Source organism: Oenanthe melanoleuca, chromosome 13 (assembly GCF_029582105.1).
Source record: "Oenanthe melanoleuca isolate GR-GAL-2019-014 chromosome 13, OMel1.0, whole genome shotgun sequence".
Taxonomy (NCBI): Eukaryota; Metazoa; Chordata; class Aves; order Passeriformes; family Muscicapidae; genus Oenanthe; species Oenanthe melanoleuca.
In genome coordinates, this window is record NC_079347.1 from 5,180,828 (window position 1) to 5,207,395 (window position 26,568).

Sequence of the window (26,568 nt, forward strand, 5' to 3'; positions counted from 1 at the left end):
AGCAGTGCCCGTGCAGCCCCGGAGTGTGCCAGCAGTGCTCGTGTCCCCACGCAGCCCCGGAGTGTGCCAGCAGTGCTCGTGTCCCCACGCAGCCCCCACGATCGCGGCGCTGGCAGTGCCGGGCAGAGCGCCGGGCCGCGCTGTCCCTCCCGCCATGGCGGCTCCCTCAGGCGCGGCCGCCAGGGGGCGCTGTCGCGCGCGGGCGCTGCGGGCCGCCAGGGGGCGCGCGGGGCGCGGCGCTGAGGGCGGGCGCGGATGGCGCCGGGCGGGGGGGAAGGAGCCGCCGCCCCGCCCGCCTCAGTCACCGGCGGAGCCGCAGCGAGCGCAGCGCTGTCCCTTCAGCACCGCTCCCCCCGCGGACACCGCGGGCTCCACACCGGCCCCGCCGCCGCCTCTCGCCGCCTGCTTGGCAGTAAGTAACGGAGCCGTGCCCGGACCGAGCTGGGGGACGGGGAACAGCCGAGTGCTCCGGGATGTGCAGGGGACAGGGATCTGAACCCTCGAGGGGGCTGCAAAAATGGGAGAGGGGTAAAAAAACCCTCCTGGGGTCAGTGGGAGACGCGCCGTGTCCCGCTGCGTGTCCGCGGTAGTGGCGGTGCTGGTGACATCCCGGCGCTGCTGGTGACATTCCCACCGGTGATGGTGACATTCCCAGTGGTACTGGTGGCTCTCCTGCCAGCACTGGTGATATTCACGGTGATGCTGGTGACATTCCCACCAGTGCTGGTGACATTCTCAGTCGCTTTGGTGACATTCCCACCAGTGCTGGTGGCTCTCCCGGCGCTTCGGGATCCGCCGTGTTTGGGCTGACAGCGAGAGGTTTGTTTAAAGGGTATTTGTGGGATTAAAGGCTGTTTGTGATGGTAAAAGGTTTTATGTGGGGTTTGGAGGCTGTTTGTGATGGTAAGAGGATTTTTGTGGGGTTTAAAGGCTGTTTGTGATGGTAAAAGGATTTTTGTCGGGTTTGGAGGCTGTTTGTGGAGTTTAAATGCTGTTTTTGGTGCTAAAATGCTGTTTTGGGGGTTTAGATGCTGTTTTGGTGGTTTAGAGAGTGGTTTTGGGGTTTGGAGGCTGTTTGTGGCGTTTAAAGGCTGTTTGTGATGTTAAAAGGCTGTTTGTGGGGTTTAGAGGGTGTGTTGGGGGTTTAGAGGGTGTTTTTGGGGTTTAGAAGGTGTTTGTGGGGTGAGGGCGATTTTGGGGGTTTAGAGGGTGTTTGTGGGGTTTAGAGGGTGTTTGTGGGGTGTCGGTGTTAAGGCGAGTGCTCTGGTGAAGTGACATTCCCTGAAACCCGGGCACCGCCACCTGAACCCAAAGCTCGGCAGGAATTGTCCCTTCCAGCCCCCCTGTGACACTGCTCATCTCCCCCGCTGCCAGGTCTGGAAAGCCGGCTGCAAGGATGGTGAAGCTGGGGAGTAATTTGAACGACAAGAACAACAAACCACCATCCAACGAAGATGGTTTTCAGACAGTTCCTTTGATCACGCCTTTGGAAGTAAACCACCTGCAGTTCCCGGCTCCGGAAAAGGTAACACAAAATCGGAATGTGCTCCTGCATGGCTGCGCACACGGACGTGTCCCTTGCTCTGCTGATGGCAATTGTGGCACATTCATTCAATAAATAAAAAGGGCTCATCTTTCACTGTGTGTTTAAATGTTTAAACGTGGCAAATAAGCACGCAGCAGTCCCCCAGTGCTCTCCCTCCTCAAAAAAGAACCCCAAATATTCATAAATACAGCTGGAAAAAAAGGTTGGTGTGTTTCTCTTGCAAGTGCTGGAGAAACTGAGGAGCAGTGTGCGATATGTTATTATCAGTGAGATTAATGGTCTGCTTTGAGAGGAGGTAATGTGATAACTCTGCCGAAATAAGCAGCTGTTTTAATTATCTCAGTTAAGCTCCGCTTTTTTCTCTGGCTTTGCAAAGCTGATTCGGGCGCTGAGGATGCTGATTTCTCTGGGGAGAGTGGCTGAGTTCCTGGGGGACAGGGACATTGTTCTCCCCTGCCCTCTCAACTCTCTCACACCTGAATGCAGCACTAAAAATCCCAGGAATGTGCGATTGGCTGCGGGTTGTGTTGGGATTTTTTGGCTGCGGCGTGAACTAGGAAATCTTTTGTCTACATCCCCGTGGGGATGATGCGTATCAGTATAACCTGGTGAGGACATGATGAGACTGTAAAAATCCGTATTCCCCAACAGCCCTCACCAAAACAAAGCCTGTCTGCAATGTAGTTCCCAGTTACCACAGAGGTGGAGCCAGCCCACCCCAAAGTACAGACAGAATTATTAGATCTCGCAGGGTAATGGAATAACAGCAAAATTAACACTGATGGTTATTGAACATATATCCTGCTTTTACCGTGGTACAAAGTGAATTTTCCCTAAAGACGTTAGGAGAACATGGTGATGGATGCGATAAACCTGGCTAGGTAGACAAACCGTGTTTATTTTAGGATAGAGCTGAGTCAACTGCCTTGACATCCTGGGAACCAGAGCTGTGCCAAACAAAGGAACTGGTTCCATTCTCCACGTGCCTCACCGCAATCGGGAGCAACTCGGCTGCATTCAGAGAGCTAGACTTCTATGAACTGTGAATCAGAGGCTAAACCAGCCCTTATCTGTGACTCTGACATATGAGATTAAGCAAAATAATTCGTACAAAACAATACGATTTGTCATGAATTTCTGAAAAGCTCAGGAGAAACTGTGGGTGTGTAAAAGTCGCTCCTTTGATACCAGTGCTGAGAGCCCGTTGAGATCACCCATTGTCACATGACAAAGTGGAAATTAAATGACTTGTGGGGCAGGTGAGACGTGGATTACCCAACAAAGATCTTTTCAAGCTGATCAAGTGGTAACGAGTGTTCTCAGGACCACCGCAGTTCCAGTTGCATGTTGGTGAACAAACACTGGCATGGATCAGTGTGGTGTGATTCCATGCTGATTTTTCTGTTCAAACATGCCCACATCAATAATTCACGTGTTGTTAGGTTACATTACCTTCATTAGCATATATTACTGCCAATGCAGCTACCGACATCCATATTTTTCTTTGCTGGAAGTGTGGGATGTATCTCCGGGCGTGCTGAGCGTGATTTAGAACTCATTAGAGTCAGAGCTATTGATTTCTGCAGGCTGTGGTTCATCTCCTCCGTGCAGCAGGCCTGGAGTTAACGGGCTGGAAATCCCTTCACCAGGAGGAGAGGTTATTTATGAGAAAAGCAAAATAATTCACGAGCTGTTTCCTTTGCTCTCTGTAGAAGGGGTTCTGGTAGGGTGAGTTCACCCCGGGGCAGAGGGGCTGTTTAAAGAGCTGATAATAGGGAGCTGAGCCTCAGGTGAAAAGCTTGGGCAGAGGTTAAGTGAGAGGGGCAAGTTGCAGCTTTGTTCTTGAGAAAGGAAAGCTGCTGCTGAAGTCAGGCGGGCTGTCCCCCTGAGGAGGAGTGGACATGGATTTCAAGTCTTTCAGGGTATTTTTTTGTTTGGACTTGCCTTGCTCTCAGGAGACTGGGTTGAGAAAACACCTCAAATTGAATTTTTGCCCGTCTCTTCCTAAAACCTGCGAGCATTTGATTTTTAGCCAGGGAAAATAAGATGATGAGACAAGGTGCTTCCTGTGCCTGGTGCTGGGATGCTGCAGGAGCGAGCGGTGCGTGTGTCAGGGTCACGGGTGTCAGGGTCACGGGTGTCAGGGTCACGGGTGTCAGGGACAGCTCCGTGGGCTCTCCAGCCTCGGGCTCTCCTGCCATCCCCTGCCAGAGTCCCAGGGCGGCAATGCTGCCGGGCAGCTCCTGTATCGCATCCCCGGCACTCCCCAGCCAGGCGTGCATTGTCCTGGCTCTGCCCTCTGAGTGAAACCTGAGAAACATCCAGCCCTGCCAAGTGTTCCCCTCGCTGGGCTTCCCTGCGCTGTCAGAAAGGATCTTCATTGAGGCAGCTCTGAGCTTTTGACCTGGATCTAACCTTGGGGTCAGGGCAATCCAGGGTGCATCAAAACCAGGGCAGGGAGGGTTGGGTGCAGCTCAGGGCTCTGTCCTTGCTCTTTCTAGGGCAGGAGGAACAGCTTTGGATAGTGACCCAAGGGTGCACGAGGCTTGTGCTGGCAGCCCCGCTGCTGTCCCTGCCTTCACCTGGGCTGGATTTGCAACTTCTGCTCCTTTATAGGCTTTTGGTTTCAGGGGAGTCTTAGATACCTGCATGCAAGCTGAAGAGCATCAAACCAGTTGTTTGTTGGATCCCTAAAAGCACCCCACAAAGCCTGTGGAATCTACAGACTGCAATTTACTGTTTAAGGACATTAAATTCCTGATTTTTATTTTTTTTTTTCATTTTAAGGACATTTTTGTAGCTGAATCACTTTGAGAGTCACTCGAAGTGACTCTCAGCATTACCTATGTGGGTGTTTCATAGTTTCCATCATCTCTTGCCAAATGTTTTTTGTGTCTGGCTCCTCTGTCAGAGAAAGGATACAGAGATAGAATATAAAAAAGAGGCTTTTGCTGATGTGATGTAACCCCTGAAGTCCAGCTCTTTTCAGATAGTTCCTTGAAGAAATCATATGGGGATTGAGAAAGGAAAACTCATAAAGGTGTGCTTAAATTTGCTGTCTGTCCTTTTGGGGGTGCTTTCCTAACAGGCTTGTTCTCCAAAGCACTGAGAGCTTAGCAGCTCCCTCTGACTTCCACCTTGCTGCTGCTGGAAAAATGCAGGCAGCATTTCAGGAGGCTTCAATCTGGCAATTTTTCTTTTTTAAAATTGCAGGACTGGAATGTCTTCTTTCTCCCACCAAAGGAGGGTGTCCCTTCCTCGTGCTGCTCCTCCTGCAGCATCAGCATTCTCATCCTTCTGTCAGCACTTGTGTGGCTGCAGGGAGACAAATGGACCCAGGACAGGAATTGTCCCTCTAAGGTGCTAAGCCTGCTGTGCATTTAAATTTATTTACAATCTTCAAGCATTTCCCTTGTCCCCTGCTCCCTTGCTGGAGCAGAAGGCAGAGTCAGGTGCTCCTAAATCATTTTTGCATGGCCTTTTTGGTGAAATCCATCCATGTAACAGCAATAATAGCCCCATCAACAATGACAAGCCCTTGACCTGGCTTTTTATATCTCTGAATTTCATTTCTTCTGATTCAAAAAGCAAAAAAACCCCAACATAAGTCTTTTATCTTTTAGGACCAAAGGGAAAAAGAGGAGCTGTTGCCTTGTTTTCCAAGGCATAGACAAAAAGCTTCAGCTGTCATTGTGCCCCTGCAATGATAATCCTGAAAGATGTGCAGCTTTTCAGGGACCATTCTGTTCACTGAAATGTTAAATGAGACCAACAACTGGGGACCCCTTGGTCTCTTGGCTCGTTTCAGTGTAATCCAGCAGGAAATACCTCTGTTCTGGCAGTAAAATCCTAATTTTACATAACACAAAAGTGCATGAAAGCTCTTGTCAGGCTGTAAAAAACATCCTGCATCTCTTTTGTGGTGAAGGCTGCAGAAGGCTTATCATGTGGTCCATTGTTCTTTATTTTGAATGCATCAGGAGGCTCGAGAATTAATTTCTCTAGAGGCAAATTCCTGCCACCCGCCTAGGAAAAAAAAAAAAGAAAAGAGATGTAACAGCTCCGTTCAAATGCCTTTCCCACCCTGTGCTCCTGCCCCTGGCTACATCCCTCTCGGAGTGGCTGGGGCCGTGCATTTGCACAGAGTTCCTGGTGTTCACAGCCTGTCCCTGTTGGTTTAACAGAAAATAACGTTTGGTCCTGGCCAGCTGAGCAGGAATAATTAAGAGGAGCTGGATGAGTGCTCCTGTACCTCGGGGACTGCCTGGAGCTCTGTCCTGGATCCCGGTGTCAGGCAGCCACGAGCTGTCGGGGCACTGTGGGGCTGCCTTTGGGGAGCTGCTGCTCCTGCTGGGGCTGGGGGCGGCTCAGCATTCCCGGCTCAGCATTCCTGGGAAGCTGCAGGAGCTCTGGATCCGCCGGGGACAGGCGGCTCCTGCCCCTCTGCTGGTGGCATGAAGCAAATGGCAAAAGGAGGGATGAGGCAGGGGAGGAAGGAAGAGGGAGGAGGAGGATGCAAAGGGAAAGAAAACATGGATAAAACAAAGGAAGGGAATAACAAATAAAAAGGAACAGCATGTGTTGTCTTTTCCCATCCTTTCCTTTCTCCACTTGGAATACTCTGCCTCATGCTGACAAATAGCAAAGTCTGAGTCTTCTTCTTGCCCCCCTTCTACACCTCCCCCCTTCTACACCGTGCACATTCCTTTGTCCTCTGGATGTGTATTAGACCTGAGCACCACCCCTGCTCATTAGGCTCATGAAGCTGTAATAAATCCTTGCAGCACAGCAGCGTTTGGGGAACCTCCTTGATGTTGTTTGCACGTTTTGGACAGCCCTGCTCGTGTCCTTGGCAGCTCCTGCTCCTGTTTGGATGTCACTCGGTGCTGGCCTTCCTCTCAAACACCAGCCCCTCCACCAGGGCTGCTCACACGGTGCTCACAGGGACCTGGAGCAGCTTCCAGCAGCCTCCCATCATGCAGAGAATGTGCTGCTGCAGCAGAGCTTCACTCTGAACATCCCAGGATTTGTGGAGCCTGGGCAGAAATCTCCCTCCTTAACTGCTCTGCCATCAGTGCCTGAATTAGGGGCTTTAAGGCTGCCTGGGTCTGTGAGCTCCATTACCTGTCTTAAGCCCAGCTTTGTCTGCACTGCCATTCCTGGAGCTGCATCCTGCACAAACAGCAGCAATGGACACGGGAATGGGTGTTGGGCTATGGAGTTCTTTTTTCTGCCATGAAAGCCCACGGCTGAGGGTGCAAGTGATTTCAGCAAGACTGTGAACCCCACACAGCAGTTCCTTGGTCTGGAAAGGAGAACTGGGCAGGAATCTTGGCTGCTGTAAATCAGAGCAGCTGAAGGGAAATCAGTGGAGCTCTGCTAATTCACCCTGGCCAATTTGTGACTGATTCTTTTGTCTGCTTTGCCAAACCCTCTCCTGGATGAACCTACTGAAATCAATTTTTTTCACCCCATCTCCTATGGGTTCCTGGTGGTTATGGGCACCCAGGGATTTGTAGGGAATGGCTGAATAAATTCCAAGCCACTTTTGTTCTTGGGGCTGTGCCTTGCCCTTCTCAGCTGCTTTCAGCTCCCAGTGCAGCCTTTGCATTCTGTGCTGCCTCTCACTGGTGATGCCAGGGCTGATTACATTTGCTGTCTTTGTCCTTTTGCAATGTTCCTTATGCCTGGAATATCCTCCTGGCACTGAGTCAAGAGACCATTTATTTTCCTACCACCCTCTGTGAAACTCATTTCCAGCACAACACCCATTAGATGAGCTGATAGAGGGTAAAAAAATAGCAGAGTACTGACCCTGCCTTTCTCCAGGGACTATGGATTTGATCCAAGGCATCATTTCCTTAAATTTTTCATATTTTTACTTTGTTTGCTGCTAGATATTCCAGGTATTTTATGTATTCAAATAATGACTAGGATACCATTACCTACATCCCAAATGCCAATTTTAATATCAGCCTTTGGGAAGTCTGCTGAGGTGTAGATTTAGAAGCACAGCTGCCATTCCTGTAGGATGGGACATAGCCATAACCATTTGGGGAAATTTAAAGAATTAGATTCTTGAAAAATCTGGGAATTTGCAGCATGAGCATTGCCAGGCAATCTGAGATTTGTCCACTTTATCCAGTTTCTGGCAGTAGCCAGGGCAACAGTCAGGAGGAGGCACAGGAGATGCTGCATGGAGCTGCTCATGCCTATCAATGTTTCATCCTAAGCCTGCAAGGCCAGGATTGTTTTAAGCCCTGAAACACGATTTTCCCATCTCTTCTCCTCTATTCTTTTAGTGCTGAGCATTTTAACTTCAGCTGCCCTTGGCAATGTGCACATCTCATTTGCTCCTTGGAGCTGGCTCTGTGTGAGGATTAAGCTGGAGGATTGTGTGTGCAGCTGGTGCATCCTGGCCATTGCTTGGCTTGGAGCACTCGAGGGGAGAACCTGCCCCAGTCCCAGCAGGTTTGGTCCCAGCTTTAGCCTGGGGGCACCTTTTGCTGCCACCTGGCCCTGCTGCACCCTGAGGTGCTGCTCAGCTGCTCAGGCTTTGTTGGGTGACAAAGGCAAAGGGAACCACTGCAGTGCTGCCAGTGAGAAGCTGATATTTTCCCTTCTGTTTCTGCAAGGAATGGAGGAAAGTGTGGAAAGGGAGGAAGCTGAGTCTCATTTTCATTTAAAAGTGAGCCTGACTAATCTGCCTGGAAACGGGTGGGGGTGTTACAACCATTTTATGGGACTACAAAGTCCAGCTTTGAACTTGGAGGGACCCTTTCTCCTTGGTAGCAGCAACACATTTTGTTTATCACTTCTGTCAATCTGACAGCCACTCCGACTGAGAGTCTCTTCATTATTAATAATCCCAGGAAGTAGTATTTTAAATTTTTATGGTTTGTGCTTTGCAGCACCTGAACCACAATATATTACATGCACCGTGGCAGTGGAGTGGGAATTACAGCAGGGCTGCATGTCCTTTTCCAAATGAATAATTTAAAGTTTTCACAATGCCAGTTATGTTAAATATTATTACTCATTTCTTCAGGGAAAACCATAGAGCTCGAACGCAAATATAAAGTGGCAATAAATGATGTTACATTTAGCCAGTTGGAGACAAGGCTCAGAATTCATATCAGTTCATTTTCTGAAACACTTACTTCATCCCTTTGCTGGAAAATCCTTTTCAAGGTTCTGTGCTTAATGGGATATTTTTCAATTTGTCACATTTCACATCGACTCTGCTCCTTCCTCCTCACAGCAAATGCTTTTAATATAGCCCACTTGGTTAGAAGCTTGCTTTCTTTTCCCTTTCAGCAGCCCAAATCCCTGGATTTCCCAGCACTCTCCCACTGTTTACCTTCTCAAGGTTGTGGATGATGGATTTCCTGCTGATGTAGGCAGACTCTCATCTGTTGTTTCTCACCTCAGCACACATATAATTTTCCAAAGCATCACTACAGAGAGGGTGCATGGTCCTGCATCCATTAAAGCTGAGGAAAGATTTCCTATTGATCCCAGTCTTGGCACTGGCATTAAGCCTGGAATAATAAGAGCATTTAGGTTTGGGACTCAATAAATGTATTAGCAAACAGCATCATTAGAAACATCTTGTGTGGAGCAAGGTGATGGATGTGGCTTGTGGTCCTGTTGTGGTGGGTTTCACAATTTCCTCAGGCCATTCCCTGCAGGCTGCTCTGAGCCTTCAGAAGTGTTTGAGGGACTGGAATGAGGACCCAGAAGATCCAAGGAGGAGAACAGAATGTCAAAACCTTTCCAGAAACGGAATGATGTTAGTGCATCTGCTGACCTGGGATGGCTGAGGGGACAGTTCTGCAGAGAGCTGCCATTTTCCATAGGTTGTGTGGCTGCCTTCCCACCCCTCATCCTTTGCTAGCCCTTAAGCCCAGAAATGGGATATTTGTGTGGAGAACCTGCTGGAGCTGCCATTGTCTCTCATTAATGAAAGTCTGAGAAAACAGTGCCTTGTGAGCAATGAGCCAGCCCTGGTGTGAACTCCTGACTCAGCCACCAACTGGGACTCAGAACATTACTGAGATGCTTTTTTGTCTTTTTTCCCTACTCCTCCATGAGTAATATGGGATGCTCGGGTCATGCTGTGTGTAGAGCCCTGAGCAATTGATGAAGAATTCCCCAGGATCCCCAAGCATGTGAGAAGGAGCCTGAAGCCAGCTCGACAGGCCAAAGCCTTTAAATGCACACTTAACTCAAAATACCCGGCTCATCCCGCTGATGTTAATAGGACTACTTGCATGCTTAAGTGCTTTGCTGAATTGCTGGTTAATTAGCTCAAATTCTAAACCAGCCTGGTTAAGGAGGAAGCTGCAAGGACTGCAGTGTGGGTTCCCATAATTAGGTGTGACTTTTTGCTGGTCCATGGATGTGGACACTGCAGAAGGCTGGTGGAGAACCTAATCTGTTTTTTTCTGGAGAACCTAATCTGTCTTTTTCCCAGGTTGTTGACTTTTCTCAGCTCCAGCCTAATTCTTTCCCAGGCTGGAAATCTTTCTCAGAGACAAAACAAGGAAAGGTAGGAAGAAAACACAGACACCTGGTGTTGACCACCGAGCTGTGTGAGCGTGTTGTGATATTTTGCACAAAGCATGTTTTCAAAGAGGTGTTGCCTTCTTTGACCAGTGAGTCTTTTCTACTTTGTTTTTCTCGATCTCCCTTATATTAATGCCATGGCTTTTCAATAAATCACTCCTTGCTGCTTGGAAGAGGAGTCTGTTGCTGCATTCTTTTGCCACTTTCCAGCCCCACAGTGACACATGGAAGCCCTTTCCCTCCTCCCATATTTTCACAATCACTCTGCAAAGCCCATCTAGGAAGCAACTTTCAAAGAACAGCTTTATTTTGGATGTAAAGTGAAGAAAGTCCCAGGTAATTTACTGGTGTCCCCTTTACTGCATATGCAACGAACAGCTCTGTTCCTGCCACTTTAGGGTGGTGTATCTCTGGGAAATGGTGTGAAAACCTTAAGAACAGATCACAGGAGCGAGATCATCTGCAGGGAGATTCCCTGAGCTAAATCCATCTGGAAGTTCCCCCTTGGAGCAGCTCTTTTCCAACGTGCCAACATCCCCGAGGAGGGAAGAAGATTTTCCCTTCAGCTTCCCTGGAATTGCAGCCTCCTCAGTTTCCCCCTCCCTTTCCCTGATTTCAGTCCAGAACAATTCCCAGGGCAGCACCGCTGCAGAACAGCCGAGGAGAGGGGCTGGGGAACATTCTGTGGGTTGTAATAAACGGCAGCAGCTCTCCCAGGAAAGCTGTCGTGGTGCGAGATGGATGTTCCTTCTTTGTATGGGAACTGTGGGATCTGCAGCTGCTCGGGGGCAGCCGCTGATAAACGAGCGCTGCTCATTGTCCCCACTGCCGAGTCTGGAGGCTTTTATTACTCGACGTTCAACAGCAATTTGGGGAGAATTTCTGGAAGACTTCACTGCCAGGATTTTTTTTTTTTTTTTTCTCGCTGACAAACTGGAAGAAAGAAGGTGAAAAAGGAGTGATGGCAGGGAATGGGGAATTCAAATCTTTCCCACCCGACTCAAATCAAAAAGCTGGAAAGTGAAAACAGAAAAAGCAAAAAGAAGAATTTTTAAAAAGCTAAAAGTGTGGAAATGTTCCTTTATAAGATTATTACTCCGTTTCTAAATTTGCACTTTTAGCTCTGCAAGAGTGGCATCCATGCTCAGGCTGATTTATTTAGCCTGTGGGGGACTGAGCAAGAAGCAGCTCAGTTCTTCTCAATGTACACCCCATGCCCTCAGCAAAATTACATTTTTATCGTTGCTGCCACAATACTGAATGGTGCCCCCAATGCAGGTTTTCAGTTTTCTGTTTGACCTTTGTCACTTCTGTGCTGTCCTCTAAAAAGGAGACTTCACTGCCTGCCTTTTCTTCTGCTGAGTAATTCCAGTGAGTGTCTGGCAAAGACACTTCTGGAGAGCAGCTTTTTAACTTTTGCCATGCTAAAAGCCCTTTAGCAAAGGTGCTTCTTCCCTCTTCTACCAAAGCTTCTTGATACCTCTGCAAAACACTGCCCAGGGTGACTCTGGCTCTGTGCACACTCATTTCACTGCTGGCACACTCAGCAAATTGTGTTTCAAGGACCTTCTGATCTGGCTGGGGCCTGAGCTTGTTTATTTATTCCCAGATGTGACAGAATTGCTGCTGGACCTCAATCTGATGCCTGGTGAAGGAAGAGCTGTGTGGGTTCATTTTCAAACTCTGTATTCCTACAGACAGCATGATTCAAACTTTCCTACTTATGGTGCAATGGAACAGTTAAAAAAATAACCATAACAAAATTGGTGTTGATGATGAAGAAAATTAAATTATAGCTAGAAACAAGGAAAGTTTTTAATTTGATTTTTTTTCTTATATTCTGCCTTCATGGTCTTTCATTAAGACCCAGCATTACAGTTAGTGGAAAAGCTCTCATATAAGTTTTTAAAAATTGTCTGCAGCTAAGATTTATATCAAGCAAGAAGCATGAATTTGGGAGAATTGGATATTGTCTGAAAACAGAAAGAGAGCAATTTCTAAACACTGGCTGGCAGGTGCTGCTGGCTGATGCTCTATAATTTACTGTACTGGGTGTACAAAAGGCCAGGGAGAAGACTGAAGGCTGGCCAGCTGCACAAGGCTGGGTGCATTTGCCTCCTTTTGAGGGAAAAAATGAGGTTATTGCATGTTTGGAGCTCAGAGCTGACCTGGGCCACTTGGTCTTGGCTGCAGAGGGAGCTTTGCTTTATTTTGCCCTCAGTGTACTGGACAGGGTGGGCAAAATGGGACAAAATTCAACAGTGGGTTCAGAGCAGGGTCAGGATCCAGCCCAAACCTGCCCAAGCTTGTCCCCATGGGTCATTTCCCCTCTTTGTGTTGTGTCATCACAAATCCCCAGCTCCCAACTGCTCACAGAAATGTGTTTGAGTGGCTTTTTGTCCCCTCTTCTCACCAAGTATTAATATTGCAAATGCTCCTGTAATAAATACCATTGAGAGGGATTCACTGGAGGATGTAAATATTCATCAGCCTTTAATGATTTGCATTTGAATCCAGAAAATTGGCTTATGACTCCTCAGTGCTTTTCTCTTGCTCTGATTTCCACACACATTAAATGCAGGAGGATTAAATACCTGGGGTTCTCTTTGCTCCAAAGCAGACTTTGCTGTCTTCATTTGGCAATAAGTCCTTGATTAGCTGGGAACTCAACCTTGTGCATCACTTAATCTGTTCCAATCCTTCACCACGGTTTTGTTTCTAACTAAGAGCTTTAGGATCACTCTTGTCACTCTCATCTGGAGCAGCCTCCACTCCTGGAGTTTTTCATGTCCACCAGGCTGCAGCTCAGAATGGGGAGCCAGAAAGTGGAGCCAGAAAGTGGAAGGGTCTTCTGGTGTAAATCACCTCATTTTATTACATTAGTAGGACCTGGATTAATCAGACAGATCTTAGGGGAAAAGCCAAGGTGATAATAAAAGATAAATATTGATATTCTGGAGCCTGAATGAATGAGTCACCAAATGGCCTAAATTTAAATCAGCTTCAGCAGAACTTGTTTGGACAGAGCTTTTAATTAGTGAGGCTCTTCTTTAGGATGGGCTATTCTTCTGCCTGTTGAGCATGATATAAAAATTAAATACTCCTAAACAAAAGTGGGTGTCAAACATTTTGCTGCCAGCTATTTTAAGGCTCAGTGTGCTAAGCTCACTGTCCTAGTTCTGTGTATCTGCTGATTTATCTGCCTCTCCTGTTCCTGAGGGGGTGATGGTTGGTGTTCATTTATGGTGCTTGTGTAGGTCCAGGGGAAGGTTTATATAGAAAAGCTTTGATAACAACCCAAAAATCTCTGCTGTGGGCAGAAGCCTTAAAAGTGTTGTTATTTTCCAGGTAATTGTGAAAACAAGAACAGAATATCAGCCTGACCAGAAGAACAAAGGAAAACTCAGAGTGCCCAAAATTGCTGAATTCACAGTCAGTTTCACTGATGGGGTAACAGAAAGACTAAAGGTAAGAAATGGTTCTTCTGCTGCCTTCTGATGCAAATGCCATTCATTTTAAAACAACTGAATCACAGTGACAGGAAAGACATAACAAATTTAACACTCCACTCATCACCAGGGTCAAAAAGAGGTTTATCTGTATGAGTGTAAAGTTTTTTTTAGGACAGGCATGAAAATACCTCCTTAGCTACATCTCAAGTAGGAAATGCTTTTCTCTCCCAAGAAAATGATGAAAATATATTCCAGCCCAATCTGAAAATAAACCAAATTTGAATCCTTTTTCTTCTCAAACATTGGTGTTTAAAAGGAATATTTTAAAATCCCAGTGAAGATGGATTGAAATATTTTGTTTAGCCTTTTAAAATTCCTTTTGTCTCATAGCCAGACAACCCTTTTCATATTTAAAATACTTTATTATAATTATTATATTACTACAGATTAAAAACTACTTCAAAATGCACAGAAAAAAGGTATTAGAGAAGTATCCAAGCATATCCTGTCCTGTAAGCAGTTTAGCTTCACAAGAATTAGAATTTTCTGATGGAAAATGTTTCCTTGGGAAATTTTCAACAGGCTCTGCTCAAACATGGAAGGAAACTCATGAATTATTGAGTGCCATTGGTTCCTGTTGACTGCAGCACATTAGAATGGCTCAGTTCCTCCTAAAATTAGACTCCAAATGTGTAGCTGCCCGTTTTTCCTCCCTTTTCCCTGGGAAGACCTGGTGCTTTTTCTGAGCCACAGAGCATGGCAGTGATAGAAGTGTGAGATCTCATTGCTCACTTTCCAAGTCAGAGGAGATCTCAATAATTTTGAGTAGAAAACAAGAAAGTGGGCAGTGCCTGGTGACATTCCTGCTCCTTCCAAGGCATAACTTATTCTTAAGAGTTGTGGGAATAAACATTTATGGCTCTTGGTTTTGGATTGTTTTTTTTTTTTTTCCAGTGGACATCACAGCTTGATCTAAAAATTCTTAGCTGCTCTTGATATTGACTGAATTCTTCCCTGAGCTTCTTGTGTGTAGTAACCATTTACCACCAGTGGTAACATTCTATTGAACCAAAGTGAATTAACCACAGTTAAATCCCAGTCTTGGAAAGCACAGCAGACATTTCCAGTGTCACACACAAATCAGAAGGGGACACGAAGTGCCTGAGAACCAGCAATAAATTCAGATTGTCTGCACGGGTGTGTTGGCTCTAACCACAGTACATGACCTGGCTGGTGCTGTAAATGCTGGTGCCTCTCTGGGTATTTCACACTCAATCCTGCAGCCCTGAGGGGTGTGAGAGGCACAGTAAAACCACTGAAAGATCTGGTTTTGTTATTTAGAAAAAACAGTCAAGGACATCTCCTTTCACACCTAGATAGTTCATGGATAAATTCTATTTCATCTACTCCTTCTACTATCTTGTTTTTCCTGTTCACATTCCCAACTTGCTGTTGCATTCAAACCTCTCCTTTCATGCATTTTTTTCCTCTTCCCATCCTGTTTTTGGTGCAGTTTTCCCTTCACTCTCACAGCTCCAGCTGGGAGCCCTGGCAGAGGTGGGAGCTGGGCCTCTTCCTATAGAGCCTGGCAGCATCACAGTTTAAGTTTTGAGCAATTTCCTTTCCCTAAAATCCATATGAGTTTCATTCTCTGCTCTGTAAAGTCGATTTATTCATCAGGCATCCACTGCTCTAATACTGGATAAGACTCTAAGCCTCTCCCTGCCTGCTTTTCATAAGTCTTCCATGTATCCCATTAAATTAGTACTATTATTTCCTGACAAAATGAGCTGAGATAATAGCTAATATTTATTACCTTTTGTACTTTTTATTGCACCACATTTTTGTCCCAGTGCATATTTTTAGTGAAGTTATTAAAACCCCTGCCCTCTGGTTATAAGCTGCCCTATTATCTGGTACTGATGAAATCATCTTACATTTGTTTTTTTGTAGGAGGAAATCACGGTAAATACTTAACTTTTATTATCTCAGTTTGGCTACATTTTTAAAAACTTTAAAAAAGATGATATAACTGTGATCATCATATTCCCTCTTGCCCTTTTGAGGGTGGAAAAGCCCTCCAAGGCCATTGAGTCCAAACTGTGACCAATGCCCACCTTGTCCCCAGCCCAGAGCACTCAGTGCCACCTCCAGGGATGGGGATCCAAACCTCCCTGGGCAGTTCCAGTGCCTGAGCACCCTTTCCATGGGGAAATTCCTGCTGCTGTCCACCCTGAGCTCCCCTGCCCAGCCTGAGGCCATTTCCCTGCCTAGGAAAAGAGGCTGTGATTCTGTGATTTTGTGCTACAGAAGACCAGGATGTCTGGAAAACAATTTGAGACCACGTGAACCTGCCAGCCAAGCCCACAGATGCCCTTTTCTCTGCCTTTTGGGTATCTTTTATTGAAGAGACTAATGAATTATTAGACAACTTTCTCACATGAACAAGCCCAAGCCAGAATTTAAGCTTATGCTTGCATATTTTTCATCCATCCAGAATAGCCCAGATCTGAGCTCTTTAATTATCATAAAGAAGAGACTGTCCCTAGGCAACGGTTCTTATTTCACACCAGCTCTTCCAGGAATCTGAGCTAGCTGCTGCCTCTTGTCACATCCCCTAATAGATGAGATTATGATTCTCTCCAGCTCAGCACACCGTGTCCTGGAAGTTTGACCAATTAGGCTGATTCTTCAGCTGCATGAGTCAGCCCATACATCCTTTATAGAACTGTTTAAATAGTTGTGTGGAGATGGGTTACAAGAAAATGATGTTAAAAGAACCTTATGGTTGAGCCATCCACACAGAAAAGAAATTTCTCATTTTACTCCTCCACAGAGAAGCAAAGAGAACATTTTTCTAAGCTGACAGGCAGTGATTTATAGACCTTGCCTTCTCCAGACTGCTTCTACCTTTGGAGTGTGCTCCTCTAGGAAGTTCTTGAGCTGCAGAGATCTTGTTTGGCAGCACTCTGTGAGCTGAGGTTTCCCAGGCTGAGGGGAAAGGAAGGCTGCTGATTGCTGTGCTTTGCAGTGCTGTGAAGAGAGCTCCTGTTCCTGGGCTTGGCCATCCTGGACAGCACTGAGGTGCCTTAGAGAGGGTTTGTAAGTGTGTCTCAGGTTCCTTGGGGTGACAGCTCTAACCTCTGCATCTGGGGCTTCCTGCTCCTCCTCACCAGTGAGACCCCATCTTACAGATTCTAAGAACAATCTCTCATCATTCTGCTCTTATTTCTATCAATACTGAAGAGAGATTGAATCCCTTTTGCTTTTCAAGCAGATTCGCCACCAAATGGAGTCTTGAACAGGGTTTCCAGTGACTCCTTTTCTATTCCAACCAGCCCAGATAGCACAGAAATCATTGAGCAGCAGTGATTTATTTAGATAGCACCTGAAGAGGTGCTGGAGTGGCCTTTCTGTGTGGGCTTACAGGGTGGGCACCTGAAACTGCTGGCCCCTTACTGGTTTTACACGAACTGGTCTCTTTGTTACACCAGTCTGAGCCCTTTCTCACCACTGCCATAGAACTATTTGTTATCTTCAGGATTTATTGACTATTAGCTGGGTGATAGTTACCTCCCATAGTTACCTGATTTCTCAAGTCTTCTACAGTTCTTTCCTTTTCATGGATCAGCTTCTTTTAAAAGTTTATGTTTTCAGAGTTGGAATAATTAAACTCAGTACTTGTCTTTGCAGAACAAGTTGGGAGTGGGTGTATGGGGGAGAAGTCGAGATATTTAAGATGTTTTTTGCCAGCAATTTATCTACCTGGAGAAATCATCTGCAAGTATTGATGAACTTCATTATTCTTGCTGCAATTTGGCAAGATGCATTTTCAGAGTCACTGGCTGTGTCATCTGTCCCTGTTAAGTGTGCAGTGACAATTATTTATCATTAGATCACCCCTCTCCTCCCTCCATCCTGAAGCTGCTCTGCCACACGCTCATCCAGTGGATGTAATTATTGCCCACACTTTTCATCAGGTCCTTAAAATATAGTGGAACCCATTCAAATGCTTCTGTAGTTGAAATGCTCATACTGGAGCAATTCTTTTCCTCTGACTTAGTATGAAAGATTTAGAACAAAATTGCATTGTCTCCAGCCACACCCTACAAAACAAACTGTGATGCAAGAATTGTTCATGATCAAACCTCAGCCAGTATCTCAAATGCCTGGCTCTAATTAAGAAAGATTTTTCTGGGCCAGGGAACAATTGGGTGACAGGGAATAAGTGGGTGATGGTCTCCCCACTGAAAGGTGAGCCACCAAATCCCAGGGAATTTGCTGTACACACAGAGCCCCAAACGTGCCATTCCTGCTCCCCTTTCCCAAACTTCCCATCCATGCCTGCATCATGCAAATTCCTCCTGGGATGTTCTGCTTTCACCTGAAGCTGTTGCTTCATGCTGACAGTTCTTCCTCTTAACTTACAAAGAAATCCCAGAGAAACGGCTGGGGCTTTTCATTGTACCCATTCATAGGTAAATAGATTTTAAAATCTCCTTTAATTGTGAGTTCCCACGGGGCAGGAGTAGCTCCTAGTGAAAGGACTCTTGTTTTTCACTCCTGTCAGCAGCAGCGTTCCACGGCAGCTGCCACATCCCGTGGGGGATCGGGGCGGCCGCTGCAGGATCCCTTGCCCTGACTGACGGCAGGCTGCTCCGCTCCGGGGCTGTGCGCTGGATTCCTCCCTCCGCTGGGAACTGCGCAGGAAAGGCAGAGCTGGGACAGGCACAGGCGCTGAACCGGGCTCTTCTCCCGAACCTGCACTCAGAGAGGGCTTGGAGAGTGTCGGGAGGAAGGGCTTGGTTTCAGTCCCCAGGAATATTCCCTCCCTCTGGCAGTTCCCAGCTGTCTCCAGGCGATCTCCTTTCCCTGGGGATGCAGGGTGTCAGGCAGCTCTCACTGCACCCAGGTGTTCTCCAGACTGGATGATTTGAGTGTGGAGCCAAAGCTGCTCTTTGGAGGCTGATTATTTTCCAGTGCAATGCAGCAGCTCACAGGTTCCTTTTTCCCAAAAAGCCACTGCCCAACCCTGCCATACACACCTGGAGTGAGAGCCTGAAGCCACACAGGTGGGAGTCTGCAGGCAGGGGAGCAGTGCTGCTCCCCATCTCTGTGCCTGAGCTCGGAACTGCTGCTGAGGATCTCTGGGACCAGGACAGCTCCCAGCTGTGGCAGTGGCTCTCCCAGGCTGCACAGGCAGATTGATGGAGCCCTTTGTGATCCTCAGTGACAATCAGGAGCTGGGAGGATGAGCTGAGTGGGCATTTGTGGCTCAGATCTGTCTGATCACAGCCCCAGGTGTTGCTATAAACCCTGCAAGGTCTCCCCTGCCTGGGTCAGGGTCTGGGGGTTTTGTAGGAACTCACAGCTAATTCCCTAATTTTTTTGTACAGGCAAGGGCCCAAAAATGTCATGTTCATGTCTAAAACACACAAGAAAAATCTGGTTTGATTTAACTAGAATGCTCTCCACTGGCTTAGGAACCAACCTAACAAAGCAAAGAAAAAAAACACCCAAATATGTTTTTTTAATAGGAAATGGACCATTTCTTACAATGCATTCTTGTTTTATGTTAGTTTTACACACATAGATACTCTTACAAATTCAGGAAAAGCCTCTCAACTCTATTTTATTTTTGCCATCTGTGAGCACTAAGAGCAATTAGCTGAAGAGATTTGTTCAGTTTTGGTTTGGGTTTTTTTCCATTTAATTGATTTTCAGAGAGAAGAAGTAAGTGAATTGTTATGCAGAAAATCTCTAAAAGTGAAGTCACAGAGAATATTCCCATGCCTAAATTTTTGTGGGGTTCACCTGCTGAAAGTTCATTCTTCAAACCAGGATATATGGAAGGAGAAAAGATTCACAGAGCAGAAACCTCAACTGACCCTTGGCTTTGGAGCAAAATGCTTGAAAATATTTCCATAAGTGACCACATGGAGATACCCCTGGTGCTAATTACACCAGGGAGGTAATTACACAGGAGGTAATTGCAGTTCTCATTGGGCCTGGAGGATTTCTTACATCTCTAACTCCACCTTGCACTTACCTCTGGCACCCCACAGGAAATCTGCTGTGCTGGGCAATTTTCCTGTCAGCATTTGAGGTGAAATGAAAGATATTTAATGCTGGTGTGCCCAGTGTAGCAAAAGAGACCAAGCAGGATGGAGGAGCAGGAAAGAATTTTCAGCTGAGTGAAAACCAAAGCAAAGTTCTTGCCTGTTGGGAAGTGCATTTGGAGCCTTGTAGCCAGACCACTGAATTCTAACAAAAAATAATAATCAAGGAAGTGCAAGGCTTCACTCACACAAATTTCTCCATGCAATGTTTCACTCTCTCTAAAGCAGCACAGGCTGTGATTGAATGTTAAGCAGAGCTGAGCTGCCTCTTGTTGGTACTTGCAGATGTATTAGAGCCTGTTGGGTTGGATCCACAGCTAATGGAACTGGCCTGGTGCCTTTGGAGGCAGCATAATCACCTCGATTATTCATTTCTGTTGTTTGCTTTTAAAGAGTAGCTCTTGTAAGTCATTTGCAGCAATAAAGCTTCATCTTTCTAATTCAAAATGGAAAGGCTTTTAATTCTTAAGGTACCCAGGGGACACTTTGCTCACCAAGTCCTCACTTTGTTCTCCTATAAAGCACCCACATAATAAGTTTTTAAGGAGAAATGGGTGTACTGAACCATGAATGCAGAAATATTATTTCCTACTCATGATGGGAGACATAAATGCTGAAATACAGGTGAATTTGTTGCTCTTCTTGAAAGAAAAAACCTTCAGGTGATTTTTTTCTTCAGGCACAAGAGTGCACTGACCAGAGGTGTTTAAATTCATGCAAGCCTGACCTTTGGAAGAAGGTAATTTCACACCTCAGCTTTTCCCTAGAGCCAGCCTGATCCTTGGCTGTGGCATGGTGGTGCTCTTGTCTTTGGGTGGTTTTGCCTCAGACAAAGCCAGGCTTTGGGGAATTCAGATGTCTGCAGCCTTGGTGGCTCTCACTGGGCTGTCTGAGTGGGCAGTGAGCCCTGGAGCTGGGTTTGGAGGGATGTTGGGTGGCAGCAGCAGAGCAGGAACACAACCTGCAGTTCCAGGTGTGCTGCCATCAGCTAATCCCTGAATCCATTCCTGCTCAGGGCTCCCAAAGCTTTCCCTGCACCAAAATCCAACACCATGGAGAGTGAGAGGGACCATTTTGCATTCATGAGACTGTGCAGAGGTTGAGTCTTGGCAAGCAAAGGGCAGGCAAGGAGACAGTTTATTGATGACTTGATTTATCTTGGGTTCCTGTTAATGCATTTAAAAAGGGCTGTGATGAGCTGAGGCATCCATTGCCATGTCCCACGTGCAGTGACCAGAGGAAATGTCACAGCCAAGGCTCTGCCAGGCCAGCAGGGAAGGGCTGGAGAGGATGTTCCTGTCTGCTGCAGCCCCACTAATTGGAAAAACACCTCAAATTAGGGATCTGGAAGGAAGCCTCTTCCAGCAGTGCTCAGCTCCTGGAATGGGCTGCCAGGTGTTCTCAGGATGTGCTTTGGGAAGAAAAGCTCCTTTCTGAGCAGTTCTTGAGTCACCCCACTTGTTTAATTTGGGGGGTCTGCTCTGTTTCTTTTGGAGGTAACAGACACAGAATCATTGAATGGCCTGGGCTGGGAGGGACCTGAAAGATCACCTAGTTCTAGTGGGAAGGCTTCTGACAGTTGAAAAGAAAGAAAATATTCTTATAGAAGGAGGGGAAAAACACCTTTAAAAACCTGTCAGGTCTGCCAAAATGGCCATGTATTTATTTGGTGTTCCTAGAAACAACATCACCCCATCTCACTGTACCTGCCTGCTTGATGAAGGAAATTTTTATGGCATTAAATGGCAGGAAAGAGAAAGCAAACCCAACAGAGCTTTTTATTTACCTAAATGGAAATTCACTGATACTCATTGGTGAAGCAGCCTTATTTAAAATGGCATTTAGAACTTCCATAAGGAAAAGGGGTTTGGAAACAGTGCAATGAATTTTCCATGCAAGGGGTTTGACTTGGCACAGGGAGATGTCATGCAGCCCACAGCTGGCACCAGACACTGTTAAAAAGATCTGAGGCTATTAGTGCCTAAACAGCCACTAGAAATTATATTACATGATGGAGACTGGCTAATATAATTGAGCCAGCTAGTTATTGTGTGCATAATTTAATTTTTTGACAAATTGCTTAGAAACACGATGTGCTCCTTCCACACTCGTGCTGCTCTCACAGCTTTAGGAGTGCAGGGCAGAGGAATTGCTGGTGGCTATCCTGGAAAAGAGATGTTTCTTTTTAAGATTTGCAAACTTGGAGAGGTTCTCTGGTGCTGTCAGGTGGGCTGGGGTGTGCAGAGATGGGTAAAGCCCAGGGGGACATGGCTGGGAGGGGAAATTGGCTCAGAGACAGCCAGAGCTGTTTCAAGTGGATTCTTCTGAGCCTGAGGAATAAATGAGCCTCTCTGTAGTCTGAGTGTTTTGGGCTTTGATTGCTGGGCTATGTGGGCTGGAAGGAACCTGTGGAATAGTGGAGCAGAGAATTCCAGAATGGTTTGGGTTGGAAGGGACCTTAAAGCCCATCCAGTGCCACCCCTGCCACGGGCAGGGACACGTCCCAGGCTGCTCCTGGCCTTGGCACTGCCAGGGATCCAGGGGCAGCCACAGCTTCTCTGGGCACCTGTGCCAGGCCCTCACCACCCTCACAGTACAATTTTTTTTCCCAGTATCCCACTTAACCCTGCTGTCAGCTGAAGCCATTCCCTGTGTCCTGTCACTCCAGGCTCTTGTAAAATTCTCTCTCCATCTTTCCTGCAGCTCCTTCAGGCACTGAGGTCACAGCTGTGTCACCCCAAAGCTTCTCCTGTGCAGGTGAACAATCCCAGCTGTCCCAGCAGAGCTGCTCCATCCCTCTGCCCATCCTGGAGCCTCCCCTGGGCTCTCTCCACAGCTCCAGCTCCTCGCTGTGCTGTGCTGGGGCAGCTCTGCAGGGCTCTCACCTGAGCACAGGGACACAGGGACACAATCCCAGCCCCTTTCCTGCTGCCCACTGGGGATCAGCCCAGGAGCAGATGGAAGAAGTTTCTGGCCCCCAGGATGATCCCATCCTCATTTCTTCTTATAAATTGGTTTATGGTTATGAATTGTAACTTAAAGGACCAAAAAATCCCATCCACCTTCAAACTGCATTAAGAAATCTCACAGCACTGGAGTATTTCCCCATAGCCCTGAAAATGTAGAGATATGAGTAAGGACATTTTTCTCTTACAAAGCATCTCCTAAACAATGCTTCTTAGGAATCTGGACACCATCTGGAATAAAGCTGTGCTGTAATAATAAAGAACAATCCTGCATCTTCTTGAGCAGTACTAAGCAAATCTGAAGACCCAATTGTGTCACTTTTTTTGCAGTTAGCCTTTCAAAATTTCACAGGCAAAGCTGTTGCCAGAAGATCAGCAAAATCAGCAACTTATTACAAAAATATTTTTAACAGTGGGGGATGAAATGACATTTTTGAAGAAGTGCAGTCAGATCATTTTCACTGCCAGGGTGGATCAGGGTGTCTAGGTGCTGGCATGGCACCACAGCAGTTCTCTGACAGAATTTGAGCAGTGGGGCAGCTCTTCCTGGGGTGTGTTTGGGGGGTGTCTCATCCCCTACTTGATCCATCTCAGTGTCCTGTCAGCCTGTGCCTCCCTCCCTGCCAACACATCCGAATTTTCTTGCAATAACAACCTGGATTTGGGTGGTTTGCATTTGGATTCCATCCTGGAATACACAGAGGCTGCCAGGATAGCTGGATCCAGGAGCTCCTGGTCCTTTAACTGTACCTCCCATGTGGAAATCTGATGGTGCCAATCTTCCATCTCATTGTCAGCTGGAAGAAGTTATGGGATGAAGGGAAAAAACTGTCCTCCTGAATTTTTCATTGTCAAGCAGAAATCCTTATAATGGATTCAGGAGTGCATGGATGTATTTGGATGCCCTTAGATGATTTTGTATTTTTTTTCCTGCAAGTTAACTGGGTTGTCAGGGATTGATGGGTTTTCAGGTGTAATGGAATTGCCATAAACTATAGGAAAAGCTTTGCTGCCTCTCCAAGCACAGCTCTTAAGCTCCTCTCTGAAATAACCTTGACAGAATTTCTGCCAGTTTTGTTCATAACAAATTCTGCCTTGTTCTTTGCCTTTCTTCTACAAAGAGGAAAAATTAAAACCAAGAGAATTTCTTCGGCTGAATTGCCTGTTAAAGGTTACAAGATTTCCCAATACCCAGCAACACTGAAGGTATCTTGTAGAACCAGACAGGGCAGCAGCAGTGGAATCCTTTCCTGATAAACTGGAATTTTTTGAAGTGGCTGAGAAGAGTGCAGGAACAAAAACAGGCAGCAGGGGCTTCTGAGGTCCCAAATGCACATTACAGCTGCAGAGAGTAGGGAAATGGTGCAGAATTTTGTAGGGATTTCTCTGTGAGAAATGATCTTGATCTCTTCTCTGGGCCTGGCTGCTTTTCCTGTAGGCAGCAAAGCTTTTCTTGGTTGGCATCTTCTTGGCTCTGCTCCTGGTTTAAGTGTATATAAACAGGGAGAAAGGTGTCCAGAGTCAAACACTGATTTACCAGGTCTAGAAATAAAATCATGCCTGATAATCTAAGAAGTGCCATCCACGCTGAAAGAGGGGAAATTTAGGTTGGATTTTGGTAAGAAATTCTTCTTTGTGGGGGTGGGGAGGCCCCTGGATCCCTGGAAATGTCCAGGGCCAGGTTGGATGGAGCTTGGAGCAGCCTGGGACAGTGGGAGGTGTCCCTGCCCATGGAATGAGATGATCTTTGAGGTCCCTCCCAAGCCAAGCCATTCCATGAATAAATATTATACAAATAAGGAATAAAACTGGGAAAACCTTGCAACAGAAAAAGCTGTTAAATAAATGCCCTGCTGTTTGGATGTGCCATTGTTCTTTGGTTGCATTTTAAATAAAGCTTTGTAGTGGAGTGACAGAGGGAAAAAGAGAATTTTTGATGAGAAAGGAGATCCTGGGCAGCTGATGAAATCACAGAGAGCAGGGAGGATATTCCATGGGCTGCATGAAAGCCAGGATAGCTGGAACACCACTGCAATTAAACATCCTGTGCCTGGCACAAAACCTGCTGGCACCTGCTCTCCTGCTGCCTGATGAGGATGGATCCTTTTATTCATCTGGGCTGTGTGCAAATGCAAAAAATGTTCTTTATCTGTGGGGAAAGGGGGGAACCACCCCAAGTGTGCTGCTGCTGATGAGAGCTTGACATGGATGCTAAGGGCCTCTTCCCACATTTTTTGGAGGGTGGGGGAAGTGTTGTAATAATGATGTTCTCTCTTCTCTGTTCCCTCTTCAGGGAACCTTTGGGAATCATGTGAGATTTTGAGGGGAGGGCAGGCAAATCCCCCCCTTCTTTCACCCACTCAGTCACATGTGACAGATTCATGCCTGCAGCACTCCTAGGTTTTATCTGTTCACTAAATTTTATTTCCCCTCTGTGAGTGTTTATATTGCTTAGAGACTGCCAAGGTTCGTGTTAATCATAAAAAAAAAAAAAAAAAAAAAAAAGTGGAGGTTTATTAGGTATTGCAGCTCTGTGATTCTTTGGTGTTTGAATGTTAATGAAGCTTTGTATGCTCTGGAATAGTTGGAGAGGTGGATCTTAGCTCTGGCATGGCAGAACATCTGGGGGTGGATGTTTCTTCCTTTCCTTTGGGTTTTAACATCTTACATGACATTTCATCCAGAGCAATTTTCCACCATTTATCAGCAGGTGTAATATTGTCACACCAATTCTGCGAGTGCGGGGAAGGCAGGAGGGTGAAAATGGGCTCAGTTACACCCTGGAGGGAGGGGAGAGCTCAGCTCCTGGGCCATCATCAGCTGGGTGTCAGCACTTGGCCAGAGCAGAGGGGAATTTGTTATTTTTAGGGACTCAGTGGGTGGGGAAGAGGAAAGAACCCCTCAAACTGCAATTCTCATGCCTATTTCCATAGGCTGTGCCTGCACCTGGGATTTCATTCTCACTCCAGACAGATCACTTCTTTCTTCTGAAGGCTGAGTTTCAAGCAACGTTCCTTTTCTGCACATGTAATTTGGGGCAGAGGAGCCAAACTGGAGAGCTGAACATTTCTTCTTTCTGAATTTCTAGCCAGGGCTGCCCCTCAGCATTGGCTTTGGTAGAACAAGATGTACATCTTGCTCTAGTGCCTTCAAATGAACCTCAGGGGACACTGGTGTCATTGTCATCGTGGGTTTAGTACCTACACTGGAATTAGAGGAAGATTTACATGTGTTCTACAGGGGAAAATCCCTCCTGTCAGCAGGATTGTGGGGAAGGATCTGTTTGTCCCAAGTGTCCTGTTGGAAAAAGTAGAGCACATTTAATACAGGAAGTCTCTCTTTTTTACTATTTAAAAGAGATTTTTTTTTTTTTCATGTGTAATACAACTTCTTTGGGGACACAAATCATGTCAAGTTCCATTTGCATCTGCTTTAAATCCAGCTGAGCCTTTAGCACCATGAAAAGGGACAGACTCCTCTGAGTTGAAATATTTCTGTTCATCCTTCTGGGCACTGAGAGGAGGTGGATCCCCAGTTTTCTTGGTCAGACTGGTTGAGTTCATACAACTGCAGTCCTTTTGTGCAGCACTCCAGGACTCCCTAGCAGTGCTCTCCTACACCCAGCAGTGAATGCTGCTCCCTCTGCTGCTGCCTTTGCTTTAATGGGCCCATTTTGCAGCACGAGGCCCCAAGGAGAGGTTAATCCAAGCAGGAAAGTTAAAATGCAGATGATGCTTCAGTGAACTCTTTGTCCTTGGCAAAGCCTCTTAGCCCCAGTCTCACCTTTTTACCCTTTATTCTAAAAAATTGATTTAACAGTGAATTCAGGAATCTTTCCTGCTAGAAAGTCTCCACAGCCCTCTCTTCCCTGAGTTTGGGATGTGATGGGTAAGATTTGACACCAAGGATACAAATTT

At 46.5% G+C, this 26,568-nt stretch overlaps 1 protein-coding gene across 1 annotated transcript in view; it reads left to right on the plus strand.

Moving 5' to 3' along the window:
* Positions 1–242: 242 nt before the first annotated feature.
* NSG2 (neuronal vesicle trafficking associated 2) overlaps positions 243–26,568 on the plus strand; it is a 30,915-nt gene continuing 4,589 nt past the window's right edge. Inside the window, exons 1-3 of the mRNA XM_056502542.1 lie at positions 243–412; positions 1,375–1,525; positions 13,463–13,582. Coding sequence (XP_056358517.1) covers positions 1,397–1,525; positions 13,463–13,582 — 249 coding nt within the window. The 5' untranslated portion in view covers positions 243–412; positions 1,375–1,396. The remainder of the gene's footprint in view (positions 413–1,374; positions 1,526–13,462; positions 13,583–26,568) is intronic.